The sequence below is a fragment of the Sturnus vulgaris genome, chromosome 10 (assembly GCF_052056855.1).
Source record: "Sturnus vulgaris isolate bStuVul1 chromosome 10, bStuVul1.hap1, whole genome shotgun sequence".
In the NCBI taxonomy this organism is placed as follows: Eukaryota; Metazoa; Chordata; class Aves; order Passeriformes; family Sturnidae; genus Sturnus; species Sturnus vulgaris.
This window is the reverse complement of record NC_142252.1, coordinates 8248436-8275061: the sequence shown is the minus strand read 5'-3', so window position 1 is coordinate 8275061 and position 26626 is coordinate 8248436. Positions and strand designations below refer to the sequence as shown.

At 44.4% G+C, this 26626-nt stretch overlaps 2 protein-coding genes across 2 annotated transcripts in view; one reads left to right on the top strand and one right to left on the bottom strand.

The window, feature by feature from the left end:
• FARSB (phenylalanyl-tRNA synthetase subunit beta) overlaps positions 1-10651 on the top strand; it is a 37004-nt gene extending 26353 nt beyond the window's left edge. The window contains exon 17 of the mRNA XM_014879574.2: positions 10379-10651. Within this exon, the coding sequence (XP_014735060.2) occupies positions 10379-10530 (152 nt within the window). The 3' untranslated portion in view covers positions 10531-10651. The remainder of the gene's footprint in view (positions 1-10378) is intronic.
• A 4630-nt stretch (positions 10652-15281) lies between these two features.
• SGPP2 (sphingosine-1-phosphate phosphatase 2) overlaps positions 15282-26626 on the bottom strand; it is a 34999-nt gene continuing 23654 nt past the window's right edge. Inside the window, exons 4-5 of the mRNA XM_014879564.2 lie at positions 24438-24527; positions 15282-18691 (exon numbers count right to left, since the gene is read on the bottom strand). Coding sequence (XP_014735050.1) covers positions 18149-18691; positions 24438-24527 — 633 coding nt within the window. The 3' untranslated portion in view covers positions 15282-18148. The remainder of the gene's footprint in view (positions 18692-24437; positions 24528-26626) is intronic.

The following is a 26626-nucleotide window of genomic DNA, read 5'->3' as shown; positions in this document are numbered from 1 at the left end:
GAAAATTTTAATTCCACAGTAAATCATAGTAATAGCTTCCCATTTAGTAAGGTTCAGCTGTGAAATTAGAGGTGTAATAGTTACCTCCATAACTAAGAACATCAATAAACATTGGCTTTTATAGTAATAATTACACAATAAACAACTTTGAAAGAAGATTTAGACCGTGAACCTCAATTCACAGGACAAGAGGAGGGAAATCTGGGACTCATTCCAAGTCAGAGGTATGGAATTGAACTGCAGCATCTATCTCAGTGATCAGCTTAAATTGGGAGACTGAGCTATATGCAGATGTTTAGTGCTCATATTGAGCTGGGCATTATTAATATCTGCCTTACTTTAAGAAATTGTAACTTGATTGCTCTTAATGACAATCCTGGCCTTTCAGCTGCCTGCCTTGGCAGCCACTGCATTGGTCACAAATGTCAATAATTGTCTATTTACTCATAGATTACCAAAGGAAATGTGCCAATTTTACCAGGCCTCCAAGTAGCATATCTGACATGTTGGAAGGTATCAGACAATTCTTAGTCTGCTTAACTGGCATTCTTGTAGGTGCCATTGCATAGTTTTTCAAATTACAAGTTTGGGAGATAATCGCATTTGTTTGAAAATATCTGTTCTTAATAAAACACATCAGCTGGTAATTCACTATTCCTCTCCTGTTAGTTTCACTTTTTCCAATTCCCCACAATTTTTTTTATCACCAAGAATCAACTTAGATCATCCATCTTGGAATACTGGCACCACATGAACATTTTTCTAGTACTGCTGAATTCGCAGTATTGTAACTCCAAGTTAACAGAAGCAGATGGGATACTTGCCCTGAGAATTGCACCACAAGTCTGATGCCTGAGACTCCTTGTGTTTTAGAAACATCCTTGTCCTGGCAGATGTAACCAGGCATATTCTTCATTTTTTTCAGTGGACTGGACACTTAATCTACTCAACAATATCTCCCCCCCACCCCAGATGGAAAGAAATATTTATTAAAAACTTAAAACACTTCTGTCTCTTTAGCCAGTCTTGTTAGTAAATGAAAGTACTCTAACTACAATTTGTTTCCAGTATTCTTAAGTCTTTTTAAAATGCTATCTTTACTGCAGTCAGTAATTAATCTTTCCTAATTTTTTCAGTTCCTTGACGAATTTCAGCCACTGTTATTAATCACATTTTCTGAAGTGCAAATTATTTCTCTCATTTTTGTCTCTAAGGAACTTTCTGATTTTTGACTACATTCACTTCAGCACAAAATATGGATGGGTTTTGGCCAAAAACATTCCTCTTTTTTATTGTGGAACTGCTAGTACTCTTTTATCAAATAAATTGTTCTGGAAGGTCTCCCACTCCTGTTTCTCTGTTTAATCCCCTCCCTACCTCCCAGGCAGCTTAATGAATTAATAGTGAGAGGTAAGAACAGGTGCTTTTTTTTTTTTTTGTTTAAACCTGACCAATTTTAGTACTTTTAAATGTATTGCCCTAATTCTGCAAGAGGTTGCAGAAGTGCCAACAATGATCATTAAAATGGCTTAATTATAAATCATCTTGCAAACTTGGATGTTTGTCACTAGCTCTTGTTGCTTTTCCAGTGTTGGCCAGTACTTTGACATCTAATTAATTTCTCATCTTTTTCTCTTGAACAGATTTTTCTGTAGCATCAAGGGAACTTAGTTACATAAAGAATGACAGGTCTAACAAGTCAAAATTGCATTAAATTATCTAATAAAGTGGGTGTGGCTGCTCACTTAATGTCCCTTTAATTGTCTATTATCTCTGGTCTCACTTTCTGTAATATAGGTCTTCAGATTTAGAGGAAGTAAATCCCTATAAATTTGTGCCAAGCTTATTTCTGTTCTATCAAGTGTCTTCCCACTCTGATGTTAATGCCTCAAATTTGATTTTAACTCCATTAATACCCAAGGAGGTACCCAGGAAAGATATGAAACAAGAGGGTTGCCTATATTATTGATGTAGCCAAAGTAAGAGTCTACAGTATTTGCAGTGTCTCCAGAAAAATCTGGTTTATCAAAATTTGGCAGCACGCTCTGGCACTGGTGATGCAGGTAGGCTAAGCAGCACAGAGTTTGTGGCAAAACCCAGAGTTTGATTTTAGAAATTGGTCTCATTTGGTTAGCTTTGTGTTACACTGTTGGATTTTAGTCTGAAAAAAGAGGCTCTCAGAAGTGAGTTTGTAAAGGACTTTTTCCATGCCTGTGGTCATTTCAGCTCTTCTCTGAAACTTTTTGAATGTTCCTTCTCAATACCCTTCAAGTATCCCAAAAAGGTGTGTGAGTTAAAGTACATTATTTTAGCACAGCATGGGATAATAAAAGGTTTGACAGGCTTAGACTTCTTTGTCTTTTAAACTTTCATCACCAAATGATGTTTGACACGCTTTTTTTCCCCACGTATGAAATAAAAGAAATTCAATTAGAGAACAAAGAAAGTATTAGTTTCTCAAATCCAGAATATTATTTTTGAAGAGAAACTCCTTTTAATTGACTTGTTTAGACGTATGTGTCCTATAGTGGGAGGGGAAAAAAAATCTATGGCAACTGCAAGAACACTGAGGAAAGGTGTCAAGCCAATTTGCAAAGAGGCACAACCTGTCTTCTAGTGTCAAGCCTCTAGTGCCTCTTTTTGCAAGTATTACCTATTAAAGATTACAATATTTTTCTTCCCATTGCATTTTATTCTGACAGGTTAGGCATGCTCCAAGGAGTAGTAGCATTTCTCCTGACAGTTAAGGATTTTCATTTTCTATCAGTTTTTGCCAACCAAAACCATCTAAATCATCTGTGTTCCTTGAGCTCAAGATGTCAGTGTCTTCTCCCTGACAACTCTGTGCTCTTCTGCTGTTCCTTTACTGGAGAGGCCTCTGCAGACTTAAATTCCTTTGGTTTTGCCCCCCAAAGGCAACTATCTTTTTTAATCACACATCATAACAAGTCTTAACAGATAGAAGTCTTCTTTGCATCAAGATTTTTAAATGTCTGGCACAGCTTCACATTGTATAATTACAGATTTAGGTAATTTCCAACGTTTTACATTTTAAAATAGAAAATTATTTCTTAATCATCAGCTATATTTTCAATATTGCAAAGCCTTCTCTATAAAAGAAATTATTCATCCAAGGCAGGAGCAGAAATAGCAGCAATAGCACAGCTCCTTTCTCAGGGGGCAGGGGCAGTGATCTAAGCACTGAGGGGCAGGGTCTGTTCTGGCCTCTCTGAAGAAATGCTACATGTGCCCATCTCCACAGCCTTCATCCTCCAATTCCATTCTCATCGGCTCAGCCTGCTGGGGCTGGAGGCAAACTGAGCATGCATCTCCTTTCATTTTCACTGCCATACTGATATGAATGCCACCAAATGTGAGCATGTCAATTTTATACTTTAGCAGTTCTCCAGTCTGGTATGATTTTTCAACTTTGATATGAAGGCAGAGAGGTGGATGCTTCAAATTTAATCTTGCATTTTTTTTCTTTTTATTTCTGCAATAACATTTTAAACATGAATTTACAAGATATTGGCTCAAATGTTTATATCAGTGTGAATGCAGGCTCCAAAGATATCAGTTGCCCATGGTGGAGGAACTGACTTTATCTTGGCTTGTGGGGCATGTGTTAGAAAAGAGCAGATACACAGAGTTGTGCTGAGCTCACACTCAGCCCAGGCATTTCTGTTCTGCTGGAGCCACTGTGTGCTTCAGCCCTGAGGCATTGCTTTGCAGCATAAGCCTGAGTTGCTAAAACTAAGGGATGAATAGTTCCAGTGACTGCTGAGATTCATTGTTTAATGATGTATAATTCCATGCTAGTTTGTCACATCATTTTCTGAAAGGCATGAGATGGGGGAGCTGTGAAAGCACAGCATCAGGTGGATATTGGTTATCTCAGTCAGGTCACTGGGAGAGGAGGGCAGCTTGGTCTGGGACATGAGTGATTAAACAACATGCAAACCAAATGTGACACACTAAAGTAGACTTGCAGACTGGCTTAGTGCTGGTTCTTGTTATTCTCTAGTCCTGTATGAAAGCAGAGCCTAACAAGCTAAAACCTGCTGCCTTGCTGGGCACACACAGAGTATGTTACACCCCCTGCCAGAAAGCATGTGGTTTATTGTTTCCTAGTTTCTGACAGATTCTGTTGTTTGCAAGGGTGAATCATTCATTTAGATATCCAAAGAGTGATAAAAACACTCATGGACTACAAATAAATTAAGTTTTTTAATGTTCAAAGCTTTGTGTTCTCTAACTCAAGTGAAATAGCAAGACCTTTTTTAAAAAGTGAGCTTTATTTGGGATTAGGAATTCCTTAGTTTTATAGACATAATAGCTGTGACATAATATCAGATTAGGTTTGTGACTTTTAGACAAAGTATAACATTTCAGATAAATCTGGATAAATCAGATAAACCAGCCTAATAGCAATAATTAGCTGTGTAATGGTAACTCTGCAAAGCAAGTAAACTCCAGTGGAGAGTTGCTGTTTCTCACAACTGTCCCACAAAGGCAAATTTTTCAGCTTTATACACGAATACTGATTTCAAGAGAAATACATGGAATCTGATGGATTTTTTTCTAGGTTTCCTACTTAATTTTTTTTTCTGCATGCAGTATTTAATAAGAGAACCCCAAATACCTGCATTCCTTAGCCTCAGCACCCACCCGGGTATTACCTTCCATTAGGAAAGGCAGGAACACAGCGATTTTACCCAGATAATTTTAAATGTCTGAGGCTGCTGTAATCCTGAGGATAACAGAGGTGAATAAAGAGGTGCCTCAAACCTACTGCATTCTTGAACCACTTTCTGACATCCAGCAACACCAAATAACCTCTGTTAAAGCTCCTGCTACACTCCGCAGCAAGAAAAAAAAACAAATCCAGTTTACAGGGTTGTGTATGAGAGTTCTTATGAGACAGAAGATTGTTTTCCTCACACCCTCCCTGAAATACAAATTAATAGAAACTCCAACCATTGACTTAGTTGTAATAGGAGAAGATGATTCACTGACTAACCATTGAAATCTGTGGATGATTCTCTATGTTCCCAGCCTTATTGTCTGCACAAGGACTCTAATATTCAGTTCTATTTTTGGCTATCCAGTGTAGCAGTCCAGGTAAATAATTGATTGTCACTTTACCCTCTTCTGCTATGCCCTGTATGAGGAGGCTTTTGGAAAAACAGAGGACGAGATCAGAATGAAGGATGCCCTTTAGACAAGGACATATTCATTCACATCACCCAGTGATTCTGGGATTTTTGTCAAGTGTTAATCATTTTCCTGAGAGGGGCAATTAAGGCACATGCTTTAAATTTAATAGTACTAATTTGAATTTCCTAGTGTGTCACTCCAGTTAGGTGTGGTCTGGGGAAATGGCAATCGTTCTGGCATAGCTTTAGTCAGGATTTACAGATAAAGAGACTAAAGTTAACAAATATCCCACTGATCCCAAAGTACGGTTTTTCTGGACTTGAGAATATAAGGGAGAAGAACTGCTGACAGTGTGCAACTTATGAGAACAGGTGATCCCTCAGTATGTTCTAGAAATCATGCAAGATTTGAGATGTCTGTGATTTTAAGAATTAGCTGAAGGTAAATCATTCCATGGCAAGATCTGATTTTGGGGTTGCTGTGGGTTTGCATAAGGCTTTGGGAGCCTTTCTGTGCTGTGTTTATGGGCAGAAAAACGGGGCTGCCTTCCAACACACTGCCTGGGCTGATCGTGCCCTCTGACTCTGCATTTGATTTGCATTTTCTGCCAAAAGAAGGAATTGGTCAAAAGCGTGAAGAGCTTGATCCTAAAACCAACATCTAACCTTACAAAAGTAAATTCCATCCAGTGTAGCACAGGGAAAATACTTCCCCAGGTGAGTCGGGATGAGGTAGTGAAAGGGCAGCTGGAGTCACTAAAGGGAGGAGAATTAAGATGAAAGGCTACTGAGGCCAGATAAGCTCTGCTCTGTTACCTTCTTAAGCTTCAGCTTCCAGTGTTCCTTCAAATTACAGGAACAAATAAGTGGGTTTGAAGGCTTAGTGCAACTGCAGGCCTATAATACAACTTTAATCTATTTCTTTTTGAAAGGAAGGGAGAGTAAGGTAGAGAAAAGAAACTGTGCAAGGTGTTTGACAACAAAGAGTGCAGGGAACTCAGAGCTCTTTGAGGGTCAATTAGCCAGAAAATGTGCTAAAGACTACATGCTCTGTTGGATTATTGGCCAAAGAATTACCCCAAAGCAATCAAAGTGGCCCTGTTGCCTGAGTACAGAAAGGCAATTACGGATTTTGAGGACATGCTACAGAAGCTTTAATTAAAGGTATTACTTCTACATCACTGAACATTAGAAATTAAATTCTTACTTGCAGCCACGAGAAGTAGCTTTTGTCTTTGCCTTGCGTGTAGTGTGTCAGTGTAAGACAGGGCTGGCTTTGGCATCCCTTCTTTAGGAATGCATATTGAATTTCACCCCACCCCTTCTCCTAACTACCACTTACACACCTGACATATTAAGAGATGGATTTCCACTGCTAGACCTTCAGGCTTCCTCTGACATCGTCTGGGTCTCTATCAGCAAGGACAATACAATCTCTGACTAGATTTCAAGGTGAAGTTTATTTGTGTGCAGAGCAGAAAGGATTTACCATGTCAAGAGAGATAAATCTGTTATCCATAAAACAGAAGGTACAGTAAACTACAATTTTTAAATGTGTTTTTACTCTCAGTGTAGTTGATGGTACAACCAACCAGTTGGACCTACAAGAGCAACCTTTCAGGGTAATTGCACCAGCAGCAAATACAATCCCTTCCTAACACACCTGCTCAGAGTGGGGCCTCCAGGTGCCTCCCTGACTAGGGACAATTGATTTGGGAAGACCCTGTTCTTCACAACCATGCTACTCCTGGATGATACTGCATAGACAGGCAGGACAAACTGTGGTGAAACCCTGCTCAAAAGCTGCAGGTCACAGCTGCCAGTGATTCTGGAAAGACTAATTTTGGCATCAAGGCTTTATTGAAGCCTAATAGTGCTGGGCTTCAGCTTCTCGTGTAACTTGTACAAAGTAACAGTGTGTGCCCTTTTTGCCAATTTCCCAGGTGTGCATGTAGCTTCAGCACATCTTTCATACAGCCTTGACTCTCACTCTGAAGCTTTTACTCTACTTCAAGAGTTGAAGTCATATAACACTGCCCAGTCCATAACACAAGCTTTGCTAGAAATCCTAGCCACCATTGCCATTGACTTGGTAATACCAGAAACACACAAATTAAGATGAAAAGAGTCCTTACCTTTGTTTCCTGGTTTGCTGCCCTGCTCCATGGGTTTCTCAGGTTCTCCTGCAGCCTGTGTCTCGCCCCAGCACAGCAGGTTCCTCTAGCTCAGGTCTCCTTTTGTGCTTGTGTCTGGTCCCTCAATCAAAGCTCTCCCCTGCAAATGCTTGTTTCTCTTTCCCCCCTTTCTGCTCAGGTTTTTCTGAGTTTGTTTTTCCTTTGCTTTCCTTTCAATGTCTGAATTTTTTAACCTGGAATTTACGTTTGCTCCAAATTCTGGTTCCGTGGCAGACACGTGGAGCAACACCACACAGTCCAATGCATGAGCCAAGCTCCTTCCCTTACCACCTGTGTGGTCAAAGGAAGAGTCACTAAGATGAGGAAGGCTTTAGATCCCCCCTGTGGCATGCAGTCTGGAGGCCCTTTTGGCAGGCAGGAATATACTTTGAAGCATTCTGTAGTGCAGCCAATTACCATAATAATAGTTCCATTATTAAACAGAGTTCATAAACTCTCTGTAAACCTGTTTCTCAGCTCATGTTTCTTTGGTGCAAGAGCCATGTGTTGGCTGGACAGATGGGGGCTCTAAAGTTTTTAACAGGTTCTTTCATTTTTATTTGCTTATTGTCTGATCTTTTTCAGCCACAGAATTGTGCCCTGTAATTGCCATGTCTGCAAAGCTTGGGGCACATTGGTGACTGCCCTGTGAAGCAGCCAACATTTCAGAGTCAGCTTAACTAGAAATTGAGACGTTCTTTGAAGGTCCCGTTTCCTGCACTTTGGGGACCTAAGTGTTCCCCCTTGTTATTAATTATTAATTATTAATTAATTGCTGGAAGGAAGTGCAAAGAAAAGTAACATCATGGTCCAGCATCAGTTGCTGCATGGGATGGAAAATTCTGCTCAGTATCTAACCCATAGCCTGGAGCAGCATGTTCAGAACTCAGTGGGACTAGGAGACCAACAACTGGTGATGGCTAGCAGAGCATTTGTTGTGTATGAAAACAGCGTTGTTTGACACAATGGGAAGTGGCACAGATCTGGGAAAATGCCCTTGTTAGGTTGTCTGAGTACAGTATTATTTTAGACCCCTCAGATATCGACAAATTTAAAAACAGTTAAGTCTCATGACATAGCTGGGTCTAAGATGTGCAGGAAGATAAAATAACTTTCCCAAGACTACACAGAAGGAAGCTCAGAAGAACAGACAAGTCAGACTCACAGCTTTTTAACTGACCATATTGTCAAAGCTCTTTTTTTGCTACAGATTTATGGTGGGGTATCATGCCAACATTATGAACTTCTGCTTGATTCTTGCTCTTGTGCCAGTTCAAGCTTACAGTCAAGTGTCTAAAAGAAAGTCTCTGTGTGCTGCTCACATCTTTGGTACAATACCAGCTTTATTCACAAATAAGAAAGCCTTTGCCACTAAGAAAAGGCAACTTTATTTTTAGGTTATGTTTTCACCTACAATCTGCACACTGATCTGTATGTGTGACATTTGACTCTTTTCTAAATTTGTTTCATCTTGTTTTGAATAGTGCAGCTTGGCAGTGGCAAGTGTCTCTTTGGCTGCAGCCACGTGCCAGTAGCATCCAGGGTGAGGTAATTTCACTGTTGTACGGCCAGTGTAAGTAGTTGGTTTGTGCTTGTAGCTAAGACTGGAACTGGATAATTTAAAAGATTCTGCTTCCAAATGTTTCTAAAACAGCCTTTAAGCAATATTACTGTGGTCATTTACTGCTGTGGTCAGATTTCACAAGGTAGCCAAAATTGAAGTTAATTTGCACTTGCAGCAGCTCGGGCAAGAAAAAGACCTAATTGCTGTTCTTGTAGCTGCAAGTTACAGCTACAAACCTCATAGGAGACACTTCTTAAATTAATGATTTCCACTGTGGAGCTAACAGAGAATATCTCTGGGCTTGACCACTAGTGATCAGAGAATCATGAAAATGTTCTTGAGATTTGAGGTTCATTTGGACATTACTGCCTTTTTAGGTAGCTCCTTGTACACACATTAAAATTCAGGCTGATCCTGAACTTTAAGTAGCATTTGGTGCAACTAGAGAGGAAGTTGCTGTCAGGAAATTCTTGTCATCCTTTTGCAGAGGACACTGAAGGCAGCAGCATTAAATACAAGGTGGAGGAGCTTTCTGAGGATTCAGAATCTGTAGGATTCAGTGGCCTTGTTTCATCCTCTTCCCTTTCCCCCTTTGATGTCACAGCATTGCCTGCAGCACTGCTCATGGGATGTCCCACACACTGTGCTCAGAAAGAGGTCCTTTCAGAAGGAGCAACTGGCTGGTATGGTATGGGTTTGTCTTTAGAAGGGCTATCAGATAAAAGTGCCACTCATCTCAGGACAGAGGCCAAAAAAATGCAGGTTTAGTTGCAACAGACAAGCTTGAACATAGTGCTGGTAGAGCCACCACACATGGGGAAGTTCTCAGGTAGGAAAGTCCATGAAAAAGTCCACACAGCTGCTTTAAGTTCTTTCTTCATGACAAATTTAACTACTTTTTTAGGAAAAAACTTCCATGTAACATTTAAAAATTGGGACTTGGTTTGAGGTAAGAGGAACATAATCTTTGGCTTTCTATGAATGTTCATTGTTTCACAGTTTTATGGTGTATAGGAAACCGCTTAAAAAGTTCTTCTCCAGATGACGAATGCAGGTTGTCTTTAATTATGTGACAGGCAATCAAGGGTGACATGCCTACTTACCCTTTAGATGACAGCAAGCTTTATTTCTTTAAACACACTAAGGTAGGAGACATTCAGATGTTAAATAGCCTAAAGGCTGCAAAAGTTCATTTCAGTAGCCCTCTGACTCAACTGTGCTAATTTCTATTGCAGGAGGAACTTGGTCAAAACAATTGGAGTGTAAAAAATGCCCACGCTTTGGGCTTTACATTTTATTTTTAACTCAGTGTTTTCTCATTCTTTATCAATCGTGACAACTCTTAATGCAAGAATGTGAGAGCCCCTTCTGAGCATCTCAGCACAGAGAACCGTTTAATACTGAGAGCTTTGTTCTGCACGTTAAATGCCTATTGACTCCTCCAGCCCAAAGAAATATTGATTTTTCTCTCACTTTCTTTACAGGCACTGCTTTCTTTCCTGGTCGCTGTGCTGAGGTCTTTGCCAAAGGTCAAAGCATTGGCAAACTTGGAGTCGTACACCCTGATGTTATCACCAAGTTTGAGCTCACCATGCCTTGCTCTGTCCTAGAGATCAATATTGAGCCCTTCCTGTGAAGACGTGACTTTTATCCTCCGACAGCCGTCCACTGTCACATGCAGCACCCTCTTCTCTTTTGTCTGCCTCCCGGGGGACATCCGCTTATGCTTTTATGTTCCAATAAACCAGAAAAACAGATCCTGCCTCCCTGAGTAAATGTGTTCTTTACAGTGCAATCTGGCTGGCTTCTGCAGGGAAGGAATGTGGGATCTCAGGCTAGGCTGTGCCCTCTGTGTTTTCAAAGGGCAGGGGGGAAGAAACAAGTTGGGTCAAAGCCCAGTGTTTTACAAGAGAAATATAATGGCAGAGCACATGATTAGTTTTCAAAATCAGAAATGTTCCACAGACACAGCTTCATACTGTAACTGATTATGGCTGCATAACAGGAATCTCATTCTTTTCTTACTGCATGAAATAAGATAATTGATTAGAGCAAATGTTGAGTGAATGTGAGCAGAACTAAGGAGTTGAGCTTTTATTCTATACGGTTGTCATGTGCTCATCAATGGCTGGGGGAGGAAAATAAACTTGTTTCATGAAAACCAGAGCTATTTTGTAAGCAAGATGTGTGTAATATCTGCTTCCCTGCTCCAGACATAACTGTTGGTCCTTTATCATTCTAAATTCAGAAAGGGGAGGGTGGAATTAAATTTTTTTCATTGCTGATGTCAGCGTCGCGGTTTTTGAAGCTCCAAACCAAATGGGGAAGTGCATTTAAGAGCATATGCCAGTGGTGTTTTGCATGAGTAGCAGAAAACTATCAAAGCCTTTGTCTGCCTGAGGCTGGCATGTTTGCAGAAGTGAGCGTGGGCCTGCTGCACTCCCAGCCCCACCGGGGCTCTCTGGACCCCAGCTGTGCAGCAGGACCACGCAGCTTTTGGGCAGGGTTACTTTTCTGGCAGTTCTACCCCTGCCAGTACATGAGAACCTCTCATGGGTCAGGCTTTTCCTTCTAGGTGGCTTTCTGGCAGCAGTTGTGTCACAGCTTGGTGCATTGTGCCTCTGCTCTCTCTGAAACTGAGAAGCTCCATCCAGCATAGCGATGCCCAGTCCTTCCTTTCTGCAGGAATGTCACCAAGTGGGTGGTCAGCTCAGTACACTGAAGCAGCTCTTGACTGGCAGGCTTGTGGAGCTGGCTGTCCCTCCTTTGCAATATTATAACCATTGCTAATGCTGCAGGCTGACAACAGCCAGTATTTTGTGTTAGGCCAATGCACTGTGGCTCCTTTCTGTGTGAGAGCCAGGAGGGGCCTGTCCAAGAGTGGACATCTGGGAGTTGCTGGAGAGGGGTGTCACAGTGACTGCCCCTCTGAGCAGAGAGATGTGCAGTGGTGAGGTAAGCCTGTAGTTTTACGAGCTGCACAGCCCCCTATCACTGGGCCCACGAGGGCTTTTCAATGGCAGCCCCATCAATAATCTCAACAGGTGGGAAGGCAACAGGCAAGGCTTTTTGGTGCAAGTGATAATCCAGTATGAAATATGTGCTACAGTTACCCATCTGGAAAGCCTGCGGTTCCCCTCAGATGGAAGTGTAGATTTTAATTATCTCTGCATGACAGACATGAAATGAGAATATAGCTATTGCCATACGTTGCACGACTGACTCCAGTGCCCACGGAGAGTGAGAAAACTGCAGCTCACATTTTAAAGCTCCCAGGGGATTAGGCAGCTTGGCGTTTGCAGGATCTCTCTCTTCACGATGCCTACACAACTGTAAGCAGGCAGGCTCGCAGTGTGGGAAGCAATCTGTAATGCAGATGGAAAGTATTAACCCCCCCCTTGTTTATTGGTGTGTCATGCACGGGGATTAGGACGACAATAAGGCAGATTTGCATTGCAGCAGAGCACAAGCATATTTACGTGCACTAAATATATTTCTCTACACAAGATTTTCTGACTCTTTGGGTGTCCCAATTCTCCCGTGAATTTAGCTGTCCTTTGAGTATAAAGACTAGAGTAAGCTGGGACTAAGGGCTTGAGCTGCAATGGCATGTGTTGTGAGGTTTTTAGGGATCACTTCTTTTTCATATCATTTGCTCGTGCATTGGCAGCTAAATGCTCCAAAACCACGAGCTTTGTCCCAGGTAAGTACCATTACTTGCTAAAAGTAGAGGATGAGAATCCAGAGAAAGGTTAAAAAGCCTCTTCAGAGTCTCTGACCCCTCCAGTTAGCTGTGGTGCCAGCAGCCTTGCAATGAAATTCAAGCTCTGCTGTAGTGCTGTGCTCAGGATTAACTGTGATTCCTGATGAGTGGGACACTTCACATAAGTCTTGTGTATTTATTGCAAGGCTTTGTCTTTCATAGCTCCAAAGCAATTATCTGGTATTTACAGCCTGCTCATAGCTGTGTGCAGTACTCGAGGTAGTTATTACACATCTTCGTGCTGGAGCCAGCCACTGTGAGCTCTGAAATTTGCTTTTACCCTTTGCTGCAGCTATGGGCTCTGGCAAAGGAAACCTTTGCTGCTGGTGGGGACTTCTGAGCAGTTTTTAAATATCTTTTGAACTTGGGTATTCTTTTTAAAGAAGAGCTGCAAGTGGGATTTTTAACTACTGCTCCTCAATTATGGATTACTGTTATCCTGCTCCAGCTCCCTGTGGGTTACTGGGTCATTGCTGGAGTTCTGAACACAAGCAGAAGAGGCTGGAGAGCTGGTGGCAGAGAGATCAGAGCTGGTTTGGTGTGCTGCTTGGCGACTGTGGATCCCATTCTGCTGGGTATGAGCTCTGAGCTCTGGGTTTGTCCTTGCTGTGCGTTGGTGGCGGTTTTGCAAAGGGCAGAACCCTGAGACAGGGTGGCTGCAGCTCCCAGCACAGCCCGGTGCCTGCAGGTTACCCTGCTATTGCACAAGGGTGTGTTTACATAAAGGTGACGCCTGGACTGCTTCCATCTCCAGGCTGGCACTGTGCTCGCTTGAAATTTAAATCAGCCTTGCTTTGGCAGGTGAGCGTGGAACAGGCTGGGCAAAGGCGGTGCCGGGGGATCATGGCCTGGCACACACGACACCTCTGACCGCCCAGTGACCTTGAAACCGAGCCTGCTGCCAGGGCGGGGTGGCAGCGGGGTGACAGCGGGGTGACAGCGGGACAGCGGGCAGGTGGGAGGACAGAGACACAGCGGGGAAGCTCTGACAGGAGCAGGAAGCAACCGAGGGCCTTGCTTTACTCAGCTCAGAAATGTGCAAGATCCCACCTAGTGCCCAGCCACGCTTCCACCCTGTTCACAGAGGTACTTGTGTTTTATAACTCCTTCTTGTAGCACAGTTGAGAAGGGTGGAAACTGAAACTGTTTTCTTCTGTTCCCTAAATTATATCAACTACATCCAGAAAAGCAAGTCATGAGCTTGCTTGCAATTTTGCATAGGAACTTGGATGGGTTAAGAGGCTGGGGTCATGACGAAGTTACTGCTGAAAAATTAAAGCAAGGAAATTCAGTGCTTGCTGCTTTAGCTCTTAATCCCTGCCAAAAGGTGCAATATCCATTTGAATCTCACAGAGCAGCTGGTTCTGCACTGGGGCACCAGCACACAGAGATGCCCCAGACAGGAGGAAGCCTGGGTCAGTTCCACGTGCCCAGAAAGTGATTTGCAAAGCAAGTAGGTGAGGAGAAGGCAGCCTCCAGGCAGGACAGAGTGGACTAAGCTATGGGCGAGGTGCCTGCTACATCCCTCTCGACAGCATAACAAAGGCACTCAGACTGTCTTGCATCGCCCCTCCAGCTGTAGGCAGGCACAGCAGGGAGTGCTGTAGTGCTGGACCAGAACAGACAGCACAGACAGTACTGAGTACACAAGAGCCCAGGCTGTGATACTCTGGAAGTTACCTCCCACTCCATTCACATCAAAAGCTGTGTTTTACTCTGAAGCACAAGTGTGCCTACTCGAGAGGATTCAGCTGGTGTCTTTGTCTTACAAAGGAAAGAGCACTGCTCACCACCACACCTCACTCTCTACCAGCACCCTGGAAATGCAGAGGCATCTGCACTGCAGGGGTGAAGAGGTGGGGAACATTTCCAAAGACAGAAAAGACACGGATCTGCAGTGAGGAGCTGGTGCTCCCAGTTAATGAATACAGAAAGGGTGTCTCACCTTGTCAGAAGACCTGGCCCTGCAGGAGTGTCTGTGGTCCCGTGAGCATCCCAGGAGCACAGCCCCAGCCCAGAGCCCAGCTGAAAGCCCTGCCTAACCCAGCTGGCCCAGGGATGCTGCAGCAATTTGGCTGGTCCTGATCAGCCATGGGCACTTGGAGTGACACCACTTCCAGGCAGGATGTGATGCTAAGAGAAGGACGAGGCCCTATCCAGTTTCAAATACACTTATTGACCACAAAACCTTGTTAGGCTTCTCAACTAATGCAAAATATTCTGGAGTTCATGGGCTGTCATGCTATCATTGCACATGTTAAGTTGGTTCCAGTGAACTGTTTAGTCTATTAGAAGCAGATGTTGCAGGTGAAGGAGATTCCAGTGCCCCAGCACTGATTGCATGCAACTCGTTCATTTACATTTGCAAATGTTGCAACAAATAATCATTAGTAGATCAGTAATCTCTTTTAAAAATGTTTTTTAAAAAGCAGCATCCTTCTGGGGGAGCCAAAGCATGGAGCTAGACTGAGCAGGAGACAAGGAGCCACAAGCAGGACAGCTTGGGAGGAGAGGTGGGTGCTTGCACTTCAGAAGCTCTTTCAGCTGGCACTCATTGCCTTGACATCAGTCATTTACAGGCATCAATAGAGGATGCAAAACAAACAGACAAGACAGACACCAAACTCTGCAAAATAGGTTTATTTTTCAATTTGAACCAAATAGAGTTTGTATTTATTGCATGAATCACATGCAGGTGAATACTATAAAAATACCTGTGCAGCATTTATATATTTATAAAATCTTCATAGCATAAAATAACTGTGAATCAGAACGGAAATTTTACACATAAAGCTGCATGAATGTCCCTGTCAAACTATGCCTTTCTTGGGAGTAATTCCAACCCTCAGCTTAAATGCTCACCTTGCTGCTTTTTTTCCCATTTTGTGATGTGGCCCCTCTGCCGGGCTCCAGTTGTGCACTGCACCTGTGTGTCATACAGCACTGTTAACACAAGGGTTTTAAAGGTGTTTTAAACCTGATGGCAGCGCTTCTGTGGTGTATGGGAGGGAGAGAGGCTGAGGATGGAGACCATGGCTGTGGTGGCCCCGTCCAGCACTCACACAGGGGCAGTGTGAGTGGCCTTGTGCCCTACTGAAAGGCTCGCTGGAGCTGTTTGCATGCACCTATAAAGTCCACACAACCTGATATAAAACAGTTTATCCACAGCCTGAGCAAATCTAAAAGTGGTTAAAATTTCTGCCTGCATTTCTTCTGGAAATTGGCAACCTGGGTTTAGAGTGGCAGGGCTCTTTCACGTGCATGCCTTGCACTCCTCAGACACAGCTCCCAGCTACAGTTTTGGAATTGATGATGTTTATCCAGACAGTCAATGGAAGGCAAAGCACCTCCTTTCCATTCTTCAGGGTCATTTTTCTCGCAGCCAGGAAGACAAGTGGACATGGTTAGAAAGCTGGCTCTCACTGTACATTCTGCCAGGCAAGGCACAGGGGCCATGCTGGAAGCTCTGCAGCAGGAGCACAGGACATTTTCCTAGCCAAGCAGACCGTGTTCACTGCTGTAATTCTCAACAGCTCATTGGTCCAACAGCTGAAATACATTGTTTTAAATAAGCAGCATGAGTTGTAGGGATGACCTTCCCATGGACACAGCTCCCTGCTATTCTACAAGTGTACACGGGGTTCCAGGATGCATGGAAGACCAACTGCGATGTTGTGCAGCAGCAGAAAATGATGGCATCTTATCATTGTCACACGCTGTAGTCACCAGAGCCACTACTCAGCTCCTTCCACAGCGCAGTTTATGGACTCTCCTTGCCAGCCTGCACGACAGGAAGGACTTTTTCCTTTCCCCTACCCAGGGGAACTAAATTGGAGTTAAACAGTTTGAACTCAAGCCTCAGTGCTGTGATAAAAATTCTGCTCAGTTGTTTGTAGGCAGAGGATCTTTTAGTGGAGGCTTTCTTATTAATATCCAAGGCAAATTTGTTGCAAAGCACATTAAACATCTTGTGTTAGCTTTTCCTTCTCTTTTATATTTTGGGTTTGTTTTTTTTTTAGATTTTAATAATGAGTAAATCTATCCCCACAGAACTAGCCTCATCTGGCAATGACATCAGAAGACACCATGAGCTCTGCCCAGTGATGGCACTTTGCTCTTGCCTGGTCATCTTTCCCCCCACCCTGCCAGCCACTTTTTCCCTGATGCCCCAAACCTGAGCCCTGCCCTGGCTTGCTCTACTGCTTCAGGAGCAGCCCCACAGGCAGAGGCACATCCCTGCTCCCCAGCAGCCCCAACCCCACAGCAGAGCAGCCACTGCTGCTGCTTTGGCAGGGATCTGGGCTCTGTGCTTGTCATATTTAGTTGCCTGGGCAAAGGACATCTAATTATGGGACACAGTGGGGTCAGTGATTTCTAACCCAAAGTTATCTGTGCTCAGCAATTCCCATGACTCCTCCAAGTCAGATATTTTAGGCCATTACTTTTGTATTTGTGTGGCAAGGGCATGGCAATGGCAGGGAGTGGCTATAAGGGTGACTTCTCTCAGAAGGTGCCAGAAACTTCCCCTGTGTCCAATAGGACCAATGCCAGCTGGCTTCCAGGCAAATCCACTGCTGGCCAAGGCTGAGCCCATCAGTGACAACAGCAGCACCTCTGGGATAACAGAGTTAAGAAGGGAGGAAAAACCTGCACCACTGCGGGCAGACAGAGGAGTGGAGATATAAGAGAAAAACAACTCTGCAGACACCAGGATCACAGAAGAACGAGGAAGAGATGCTCTGGGTGTCAGAGCAGAGATCCCCTGCAGCTCATGAAGGTCCATGGGGAGCAGAGGTCCACCTGCAGACCCTAGAGGAACCCACACAGAAGCAGGGGGCCTAAGAAGGGTTTGACAAGCAGGCTGAAACAGGCTCCTGGCAGGACTTTTGATCCCTCAGGAGACCCATGCTGGATAAAGAACTGCAGCCCATGGAAAAATTCACATCGGAGAAGTTTTTGGAGAGCTGTGTTCTGTGGGAGGGACTCCATGCTGGAGTAGGGGAGGAGTGTGAAGGGTCCTACCCTGAGGAGGCAGGAGCAGCAGCATGTGATGAACTGACTGCAACCTCCATTCCCATCCCCCTGTGATGGTGGGTAGGAGGAGGTAGAGACTTTAGGAGGGAAGTTGAGCCTAGGAAGAAGGGAGGGGTAGGTGGAAGGTGGTTGTAATGTTTGGTTTTATTTATTATCCTACTCTGATTAGTTTGGTAATAAATTAAACTTATTTCCCCAAGTCAAGTCTGTTTTGCCTGTGACAGTAAAACTGCTGAGTGACTCTCCCTGCCCTTGTCTCAAGCCGTGATCCTCTCGTTATATTTTCTCTCCCTGGAGAGAGGGGAGTGATAGAGCAGCTTTGGTGAGCACCTGGCATCCAGCCAGAGCCAAACCCACCACAGCAGTGCAGAAAGGCACAAACCCTTTGTGGTGCAGTGCCCAGCCTGGACGGTGGTGTCTCTGAAGGCGGGGTGCCACGGGCGAGCAGGAGCTGTGCTCACAGCAGTCCCAGCAGCCCGTGCAGCAGCGGCACGACCACGGTGGCCGTGAAACCAACGCAGGAATATGTCACAAACTTATAGGGCACCTCCACCTCCCGGCGTCTGCGGGCTGCCAGGTCCCCCACGGGGAACTTGTACCGATAGCCCAGCATGCCGAGGACCAGGCTCTTCATGGCCCAGCGTGTCAGCAGGACAACCAGGATCCCTACGAGGAACCTGGCCAGCACAAACACCATTGCACGGGTGATCAGAGCAAAGCCAGGCTGAACGCTTTGGCTGGTGTAGGCTGAAGCAGAGTACTGGTTGTTTAACCAAAATCCCACAGTCGCTCCAGCTGCTGCTCCCAAGATCGTAGTGGTGTCTCCCCTGGTGGGGCTGTAATAGTCTAGTTTGGGGTAGTTGTAGCACAAGACAAGAGGCACAGCTATGGAAAACAGTGGGCAGAAGGGGCTGGTTAACAGCAAGTGATCTATTGTGTCCCACGCAGGATACAAGAGCACGAGCAGCCCAGCCGAAATCAGTGCTCCTCCAATCACATCCTGTAAAGAAATCACATTTAGAAGGCTTTGTGAGGCCCGGAAGGTAAACCAGGTATTTGGGTGATGATAAAAGAGTAGTATCTGCGTTGGTGGGGCCAAGCAGTAGAGGAACACCCTGAATCCAGTGATGGCATTATCCACATGCAGGGACAACCTGAAGCCTGTGCTGAACAAAACATGGCAGTGTACAAACCCAGCCTTAGCCTATGCATATGCACGTGTCTGTGGACACACATTCTCCTCCTGCTCTCATGTTTTGAGGGCATTCTCCACTAGGCCCTCGGAAAAGGCACATGCACAACTCCATCTCAGGGACAGCATGGCAGTGAGCTGCCTTCACACAAACCCTGTCCCTCCTCTAACCCTAGGAGCAATTTCATCACATCACTGTGATTATCCCCAGCTTGCTTTGCATAAAGGGGGAGATGCTGTCCTTTGTCAGGGACAGGCTCCCATCCCAGAAACACAAGCTCCAGGGATGGAAAGTGCAGAGCTGTGGGATGTGGTGCGTGTGCCTTGGTTTCTGCCAGCAGGGAGGGAGGCACCTCCGGGCAGGGATATAGCAAGGAGAAATTTGTTGCCCAAGTCTCTGAAATCCAGCTTTCAGTACAGTGCCTGAAGCAAGCATATAGTTAAACCCTAATTTATTAACAGAGGTAAATAAGGTGTTTTGAGAACTTGATTGTTGTCAGCCACAAAGCTGAGAAAGGAGACAGGAGGCAGCCCCTAACAAAAGCCATCTGTATGAGAGCAGACAGGTAAAAAGCAATAAAACAAGTTTCCCTGTGCTGCCCTTGCAGTGTCACGTAGAGGCAGCAGTGTCAGTACAGCCACAAAATGCCCTGCAAAAGCTGAAGTTAGTCACAGACAGAAATATCCTCTTCTAAGGTTGTATGTTTTCCACGAGTTGTGACAGCTGACTACTGCCATGCTTGGTCACACTCTGAAAATTATTTATGTGAGCTTCACTTTGAGTTAGGCAGGAATGAGGGGAGTTTTTCACAACAGAAATATTTAATGACATTCTGGTAAATGCATTACTCCTGTATGGCTGAACTTCAGCAGTTTACAAATTCCATTAGATTCACAGCATATTTGGTTTTAAACAACTCTTACCTATAGCCATTTTGCATATTCCTAATACAAATTTCTGTTTATTCCTTGATCCAAAACATGAGGCTAGCCATGGAAATACACAAACTTGATCATAGATGTCTAGTATGTAAAATATCATTATACTATATACCTTTACTTCACAGTAATTCATGTTTTGATGTCAATTTTTAGATGATACCTTTATACATAAAGCATGTTTTGGCCCAACACTAAGCAACAGCCTCAGCACAAAAGAGCTGGGGGCTGCTCCCAGCACTGATGCTCGGAAATCCCATCCCCACTCTGTACCTCCACACAGATGTTTGTCCATCCCATGTTAGAGGAAAAAGCCCTCGATATCCTTCTATGGGTGATCAAGGAACAATACTCAAAAGCTGTTCACGTGCTTTTCTGTTCCAATTAAAGAACTGCGACCAAACATTAACATTTCCTCACAAAAGCTTTGCTCAGATTTACCCACAGCTGACTCCAGCAGTTCCCAACCCAGTTACAAACAGTCCCTATTTACAAACCTGATTAAAGTTTTCTGAATTTTATCCTCCCATTCAGCCCCAGTACAGTAACCAGGACCCAGACAATCAGCTCCACCCCTGACCAGTGGCATTGTACCTGTGGCCTCCAAACTGGGTGCACAAAGCAACCCATGGGGCTGGGGGGAGAAGATACTTTTTGCACTGCTCATAAATAAAAGGTGCATTTAAAAAAAGTAGTGCTTATTCCATCATTATCTTATATTTGTTAATTTTGTGTGTTTTATAATGTATGTATCAGTACAGTAGTACATGTATACAATTCATAAGTAAATATATATATATACATACATATATAAATATATATGTATATGGTGCCAGTGGTTTATTCCGTTTTCCTCCTATCCACCAATATCTGGGCTTCTCATTTTGGAAACTCCTCACTAGAAGCGGCTGCAGAGCTCAGGATATGTGATGGCTCCCTTCAGTCCTGGTGTGCATGGGCAGGTTTGATTTTTTTGAACACCCAGAGGAGTGGGGCAAGATCCAGCCCAACACTTACATTTAGCAGTGATTAATTATTAATCATTAATTAATGATTTCCCCCTTTGCCCGTTAAACTAAGGGGAAGATGGGAAGAGGAGGGATGGCTCGGAATACCTGCTGTGCCCCCGGAGCAGGACCCGAGTTTTTCCCGGGGGTGGAGCAGCTCTTAGCACACCCAGGAAGCACATTCCTGCCTGTCTGCCTGTGTAAACAGATTAGCCTCTCGCCAAGCCCGCAATTATAAAGGAATTTTTAAATAAGGGCAGGCTCGGATTTTGCTCAAGGTGCAGCACTACCTGCAAAATGTAAAATCTCCGGTGGCCCTGCTGGGATGCTCCAGCTCCCTCGGCACAGACAAGTCCTCCCCAGGCTCCTCTAAAGCCCCTCCACTGCTGAACAGCTCAGCCTTGCTCCTACACAGCACCGAACATCTGCCCTGCCTCCCTGATATTGCCAGTCCAAGCAAAAAGAACACTTTTCCTCTTCTGTCTGCTACATGGGCACTTACTGCCCAGGTTCCCTTACATTTTCCTTTAGTGTGAGACACCACTCACACTGCTGAACTCCACTCCTGAGGACTGCACTGCACAGTGGGTAAGGTACTGTGAGCATGTTGTGTGTTTATCAGCTTTAAAATATCTAAGATGATTTCAGGATTAATGGTAGTATGAAAAAACCTGAAATACAGCCCAGCAAAGGGGCAGGGTGGGAGAACACCCCAGCCATCCTACCCATGGGAGGTGTAATCAGAAATAAATGTATCAACACTAAATGGGTGTATCTCAGGGGGAAAGTCCCTTCAGGGTTTTTATGATGATAAAAAGTGACCATGCTGGTCAGCTCAGGACATTATTACTTGTAATTCAGGGCAGTTGCAAAGTTCTCACCACAGCAGCTCTAGCTCTGGAGGGAATGGCTTCAGCAGATGTGAGACAGGAAAACTTGTTCACTGAGGCAGGGACCAAAAATTGGGCCAGTGCTTTAAGATGGAAAGCAAAGTAATATTTTCTAAAATACAGCTCTCTGGAGAAAAAAGGCAAAGAACAACAATTACCAGTCATATCATCTCCAATTGCTTTTTGCTTCTCAAAAATAACCCCTAAAACCGTACAGATTCACTGCTTCAAAATGTGTCCAAATTTTTACTTTTTTTTTTTACTTTTCCTTTTCCAGGTAACTCCAGATCCCTGCTTTACCAGGTCCTCAGACTCCACCATTTAAGACCCACAGGAAAGGACCCTGCATTTCCCCTGTTTTTCCACACACACAGAGGACACTGTGATGCTGAGGTGGTGGAGATGGGTGGTTGTAACTAAATTACCTGTCAGCAGTGTGAGTGCATTGCTGCCACCCCATCCTCTGGCTGGGAGATGCTGTCCTGGTAACAGCCCAGCCATGGGTGTTTGTTCCCTTTTCCCTGAGCACAGTATTCATTCTGGTACAGCTGGAAGGATGCAGAGAGCTCCCACACCAGCTGACTGCCTCTCCAGGAGACCTGTAATGGTAATATTTCTTCTAATGCCATCACTGCGCTTTCTGATACCACTCCTCATGCAAAAGCAAGGCCAGCAGTGCTGAAATACAAACAGATTTGTAGAGCTGAGACTACAGAAGATGAGATTCTGCACTGGAGCTGCAGGAAAGCACAATGCAACTGCATTTGTCACACCTCTGGTTCCTCAAACAGGAAAAATTCAGTTGCACCAAGTCCGTGGATATTTGTTACCCATTCCTTTGCTTTACTAAAATGCTATTACAAATTAATACATTACTTTATCCTTTCTACTAAGGCCTCAGTTAAAAACCCAGTGGTTCTTTCAGCCAATGGCTTGGCTGGGCACTGCTGTGCCTCAGCCCTGTGACACCACAGCTCTGAACACAGTTCTGACCCCAGGAGCTGTCCCACCAAGGGTCAGACACAGCTCTGAGCTGCACTTCTTCCCCAAAGAACTGCAAGTAGGACTGGTGCCTTGGGTTTTAGCTTTTATATTTTTCAGATTCTCTGCTGCTTAGTGTGTTACTCTGAAACTTCATATTAGGTGTTGGTAAGTTCTCTTCACAGGGTAGTTAGACAAAATAATTCCTTTCTAGCTAGAGAATCAAGGACAACTGGTACCCAAAAGGGAAGGGGGCAATCCAGGGGGCTGGGACTTCATAGCCGGGGGCTGTGGTTGGATAATTGACCCCAATATGTAGATGAACCAAAATTTATACAAGTGTAAAACTCGTGATTGGGATCCATTTTAGATTTGATTTGGGTGTAGCCCCAGCCAGGCTCTTGCACTGCCCAAAGTGTATCCTTTCAATACATACCTGTTTTAGTCCTTTTAATCTATTTAGTCTCTGTTCCAGGTCAGCCTTTCCAGGCATCAGCTCAGTAGAGCCAGTCACTGTGGGTGACCAGCTGCTGCAGAGAGGGGTTGCATGTGGCAGCTGTGATCACTGGGCCTTTCCCCAGCTCCATCCCCACCAAGGCACACACAGGATAAAGATCCCAGACAAGCACATTTGCCCTTTTGAAAGGCAGCATTGCTCACGCTTCAGCTAAGAAGCTTTTTTTAAAATTTTACTTTAAAGCCCTTTTCTATCATGTCAAAAGTACAAAGGTCTTTTTCTTCTTTACCCTAAAATTCATCTAAATTTAGAGGGGTCTTTCATTATTATGGGCCAGCAAGAGAAGTATGCAAAGAATTTTTCTTCATGGACTTAAGGTCAGTAGCTCAGAAAGGATGTCTGCAGCTTCGATGTAAGATGTTGTTTTGATCCACTGGGCCTGAAAGGGAAGGTCAAGCTATATTTTGTAGCTATCCTTAATCTCAGAGGGCTCCCTTTCTTACAGTCATTTAGTCTCATTACAAACATAATTATTACTTAGTAAAAAAGATTCAATTATTTATACATATGAGACCAACAGCTCTAGCCAAAAGTTTTTATCCGTGTTTGGGAAGATCTGACCACTATATATAACAGATCAATAAAGTTTCCTCTTGTCAGAAAAGAACCAGTTATCACAGGCACATTGAAATTTGTTCCTAAAGCAGGTCTGATGTCTCTAAGCAACTGTGCCTGGCGAGCCTATCATATAAATTCACAGATATTTTATAATTATTTTCAGACAAAGTATTCGTGCATCTCAGTCCCTAAAGAATTAATTTCCTCCCAGCTGAAAACAAGAAACCTGTCATTTCTGGGTGCCTTGTGCTGCTGCTGCCCCTCCAGGGCAGCTCACTCGCCACGCTTCACCCCCGTGAGTCAGCGAGCTGCAATTCCTGCCGACACTCCCAGGGTATTTGTGGCTGAAAACAGTGATACTATTGCACAAAGGGCTTAGCTAAGGAGCAGCCGCTTGCCCAAGCGCATTCCTCGCAATTACAATTTCGAAACGGAGAGCTGCGATGGAGATGCCGCCCTGACCTCGCCGGGCTGTAAATCCCTCCCCTGCGGACTCTGACTGCTATAGCCCCAGGCTTTCCTCGCTGCTCCTCTGTGTACAGCCCAAATCCAGTGGCACAACTCATCTGCTCCCGAGAGGCATGGCCAAGGCAGGTCATCCATCACCTGACGAGCTGGGGATGGAGCTGCTCAGGACAGCAGAGCTGGAGGCACATCCTTACCAGGACTGTGTGCATCCCCGTGTAGAGCCTGCTCAGACACACCAACGTCGAGAACACAAACGCTGCTGCCAGGCCGAGCTCAAATGGATACTGTGAAAAGGGGAAAGAAAATTAAATACACCCATTAAATACACCAGCTGGACTGACATAAGGGTCTTGTGCTGGGAAGAGCCTCCTGTACTTTCCTCAAGAGATTAATGTGACCTGAGACAAAGTCCTCAATCAACACACAGTCTGCTAGAAGGTCATTTCATTACCTGTGGTGCCTGCTTCTGGAAGATCTGGTCTCACTCTGGAGAAGTCTGGGAAATAGATGCTATTTGCAGAATTGTTCCCTACAATATCTGTCTGCAAAAACCATGTTAGTGTCAAAAAGCTTAAGGAAAAAGGCACAGCATGTTGTACAAGCCATCCCTGAGGTAGCACTGCAGTCTCAGCTCAGCCAGGGGGATTGTGACAGCTGCAGGGTCTGACCAGAAGTGATCAATAGTCCTCGAGCAGGGGGCTGAGTGGGGAGAATCAATGTCTGGGCTGAAACCACAATCCAGCTATTAGAGCAGTCAGGACTGCTCTTCCCCGTGACACTTAAAGGTTTAATCATCTTATGAAGCTGGCTTTGCTTAATACCCTCTCTGAGTAGCCTAAGTACATGGAAAGAAGCATTTAAATAAATCAACATTTAAAAAATTAAAAAACCCCACATTTGGTAAAGAATAAGCTTAACATATTAGCCCTTAATCCACTCATTCAAACTCTGAAACTGAGTGGGCTGCTGGGCTCCTCTCAGTCCATAAGGGAGATTTTTCTGTAAAAAATAAACCAACTCAAAATATAAATAAATAAATAAATGCAATTAATTCATCCAATTTGACACAAAGTCTCCATCTTCTGCCAGAGGCTGACGACTGACAAGGGCGACCACAGGTCAACACAAAAATGTTTTTGTGGAAATTCTAAGCATAACAGCTCTCCTCTGGCTCTTTCCCCTGGCATACTCCAGCCTCCTGAATAGAGAGCTCAGACCCAGCTGCAGATGTCTCTCCCAGTTCATAAAACACTATTTTTCCTCATTTCTCTAAGCCTTTGGAGCATTTACACCCACTTGACTCCTCCCTCAGCAGGCAGCCTGGGAGTTAGTCCAGATCAGTAATTGATGATTAGGGCATCTTGAGAAGATAGCAGCATAATGTACTGGGAGATTTTTCCATCTTAATAGAGGCAATTAAACCATTTAATTATTTGACAGCAGCTTTATTGTTTCAAGGCCGTTTCCAAGAAGCAGAGGACAGCCTGTGAAGAGCTGCATGTCCCACTGGTCACTAGTGGACTGAGCAGAAGGTGATACTGGCCAGGTCTTCTTGGCAGCTCTGACACATGGGATGGATCTGCCCTTCCAGGGCTGACAAATATGCTCTCTTATGGCTCCTTGTTCCCATCCCACTGTCAAGCTGCTGTGACCAGTTACCACACAGAGAGCAGGAGCCCTCCTGGTTACAACGTTTATGCCTTGAGAGGGCTGAGAAACATTCTTAAATACAACGCAGCCAGGAAGTGATTATTACTAGAGTACAGGAAATACTGGCTTGGAATCCATTAAATTGAATGAAAATAGTCATAATGGAGAAATGAGTTTCCAGGAAATAAACCTTTTAGGAAGATGAGGAGGAAAAATGATGAGACTTCCCCAAGCAGCCTACAGCTGCAGTGCAGTGAAGCTGACAAGCAGGCTTTCCAACCGTGTTGTGTGTGCTGTTAGTCTAACACAGGTTAGAGCCAGGGGATTTCCAAGGATGCTTTTCCTTTCATACAGAAGCCACATGACACAGAGCTCCTTTGGCTTCCCTGGGAGTCAGCATGTCCCAGTGTGCAGCACTGACTTGGTGGGAATGGGGCGAGCACAAAATGCTGGCAACCAGGCACCTTCTCTCCATGGTCACCCCACGTGCAAAAACACAGCAAACCCACCAAACCACAGCAGGGCAGTGCAGCCTGCCAGCAGCTCTGAGAGGAGTCCATGCAAAAAAAAAAAAAAAAAGGACGTTGGCACTAAATTTCTTTTTGTGTCTATTATTGACCAGCTACAGGTAAGCACAGGGAAGAATACACATCTGTGAAAATAAATACTAAACTCCTCTGGAAGTAGCAGCACCTTTGGATTTGCAAACTTTATATGGCTTGCTGGAAGCAGA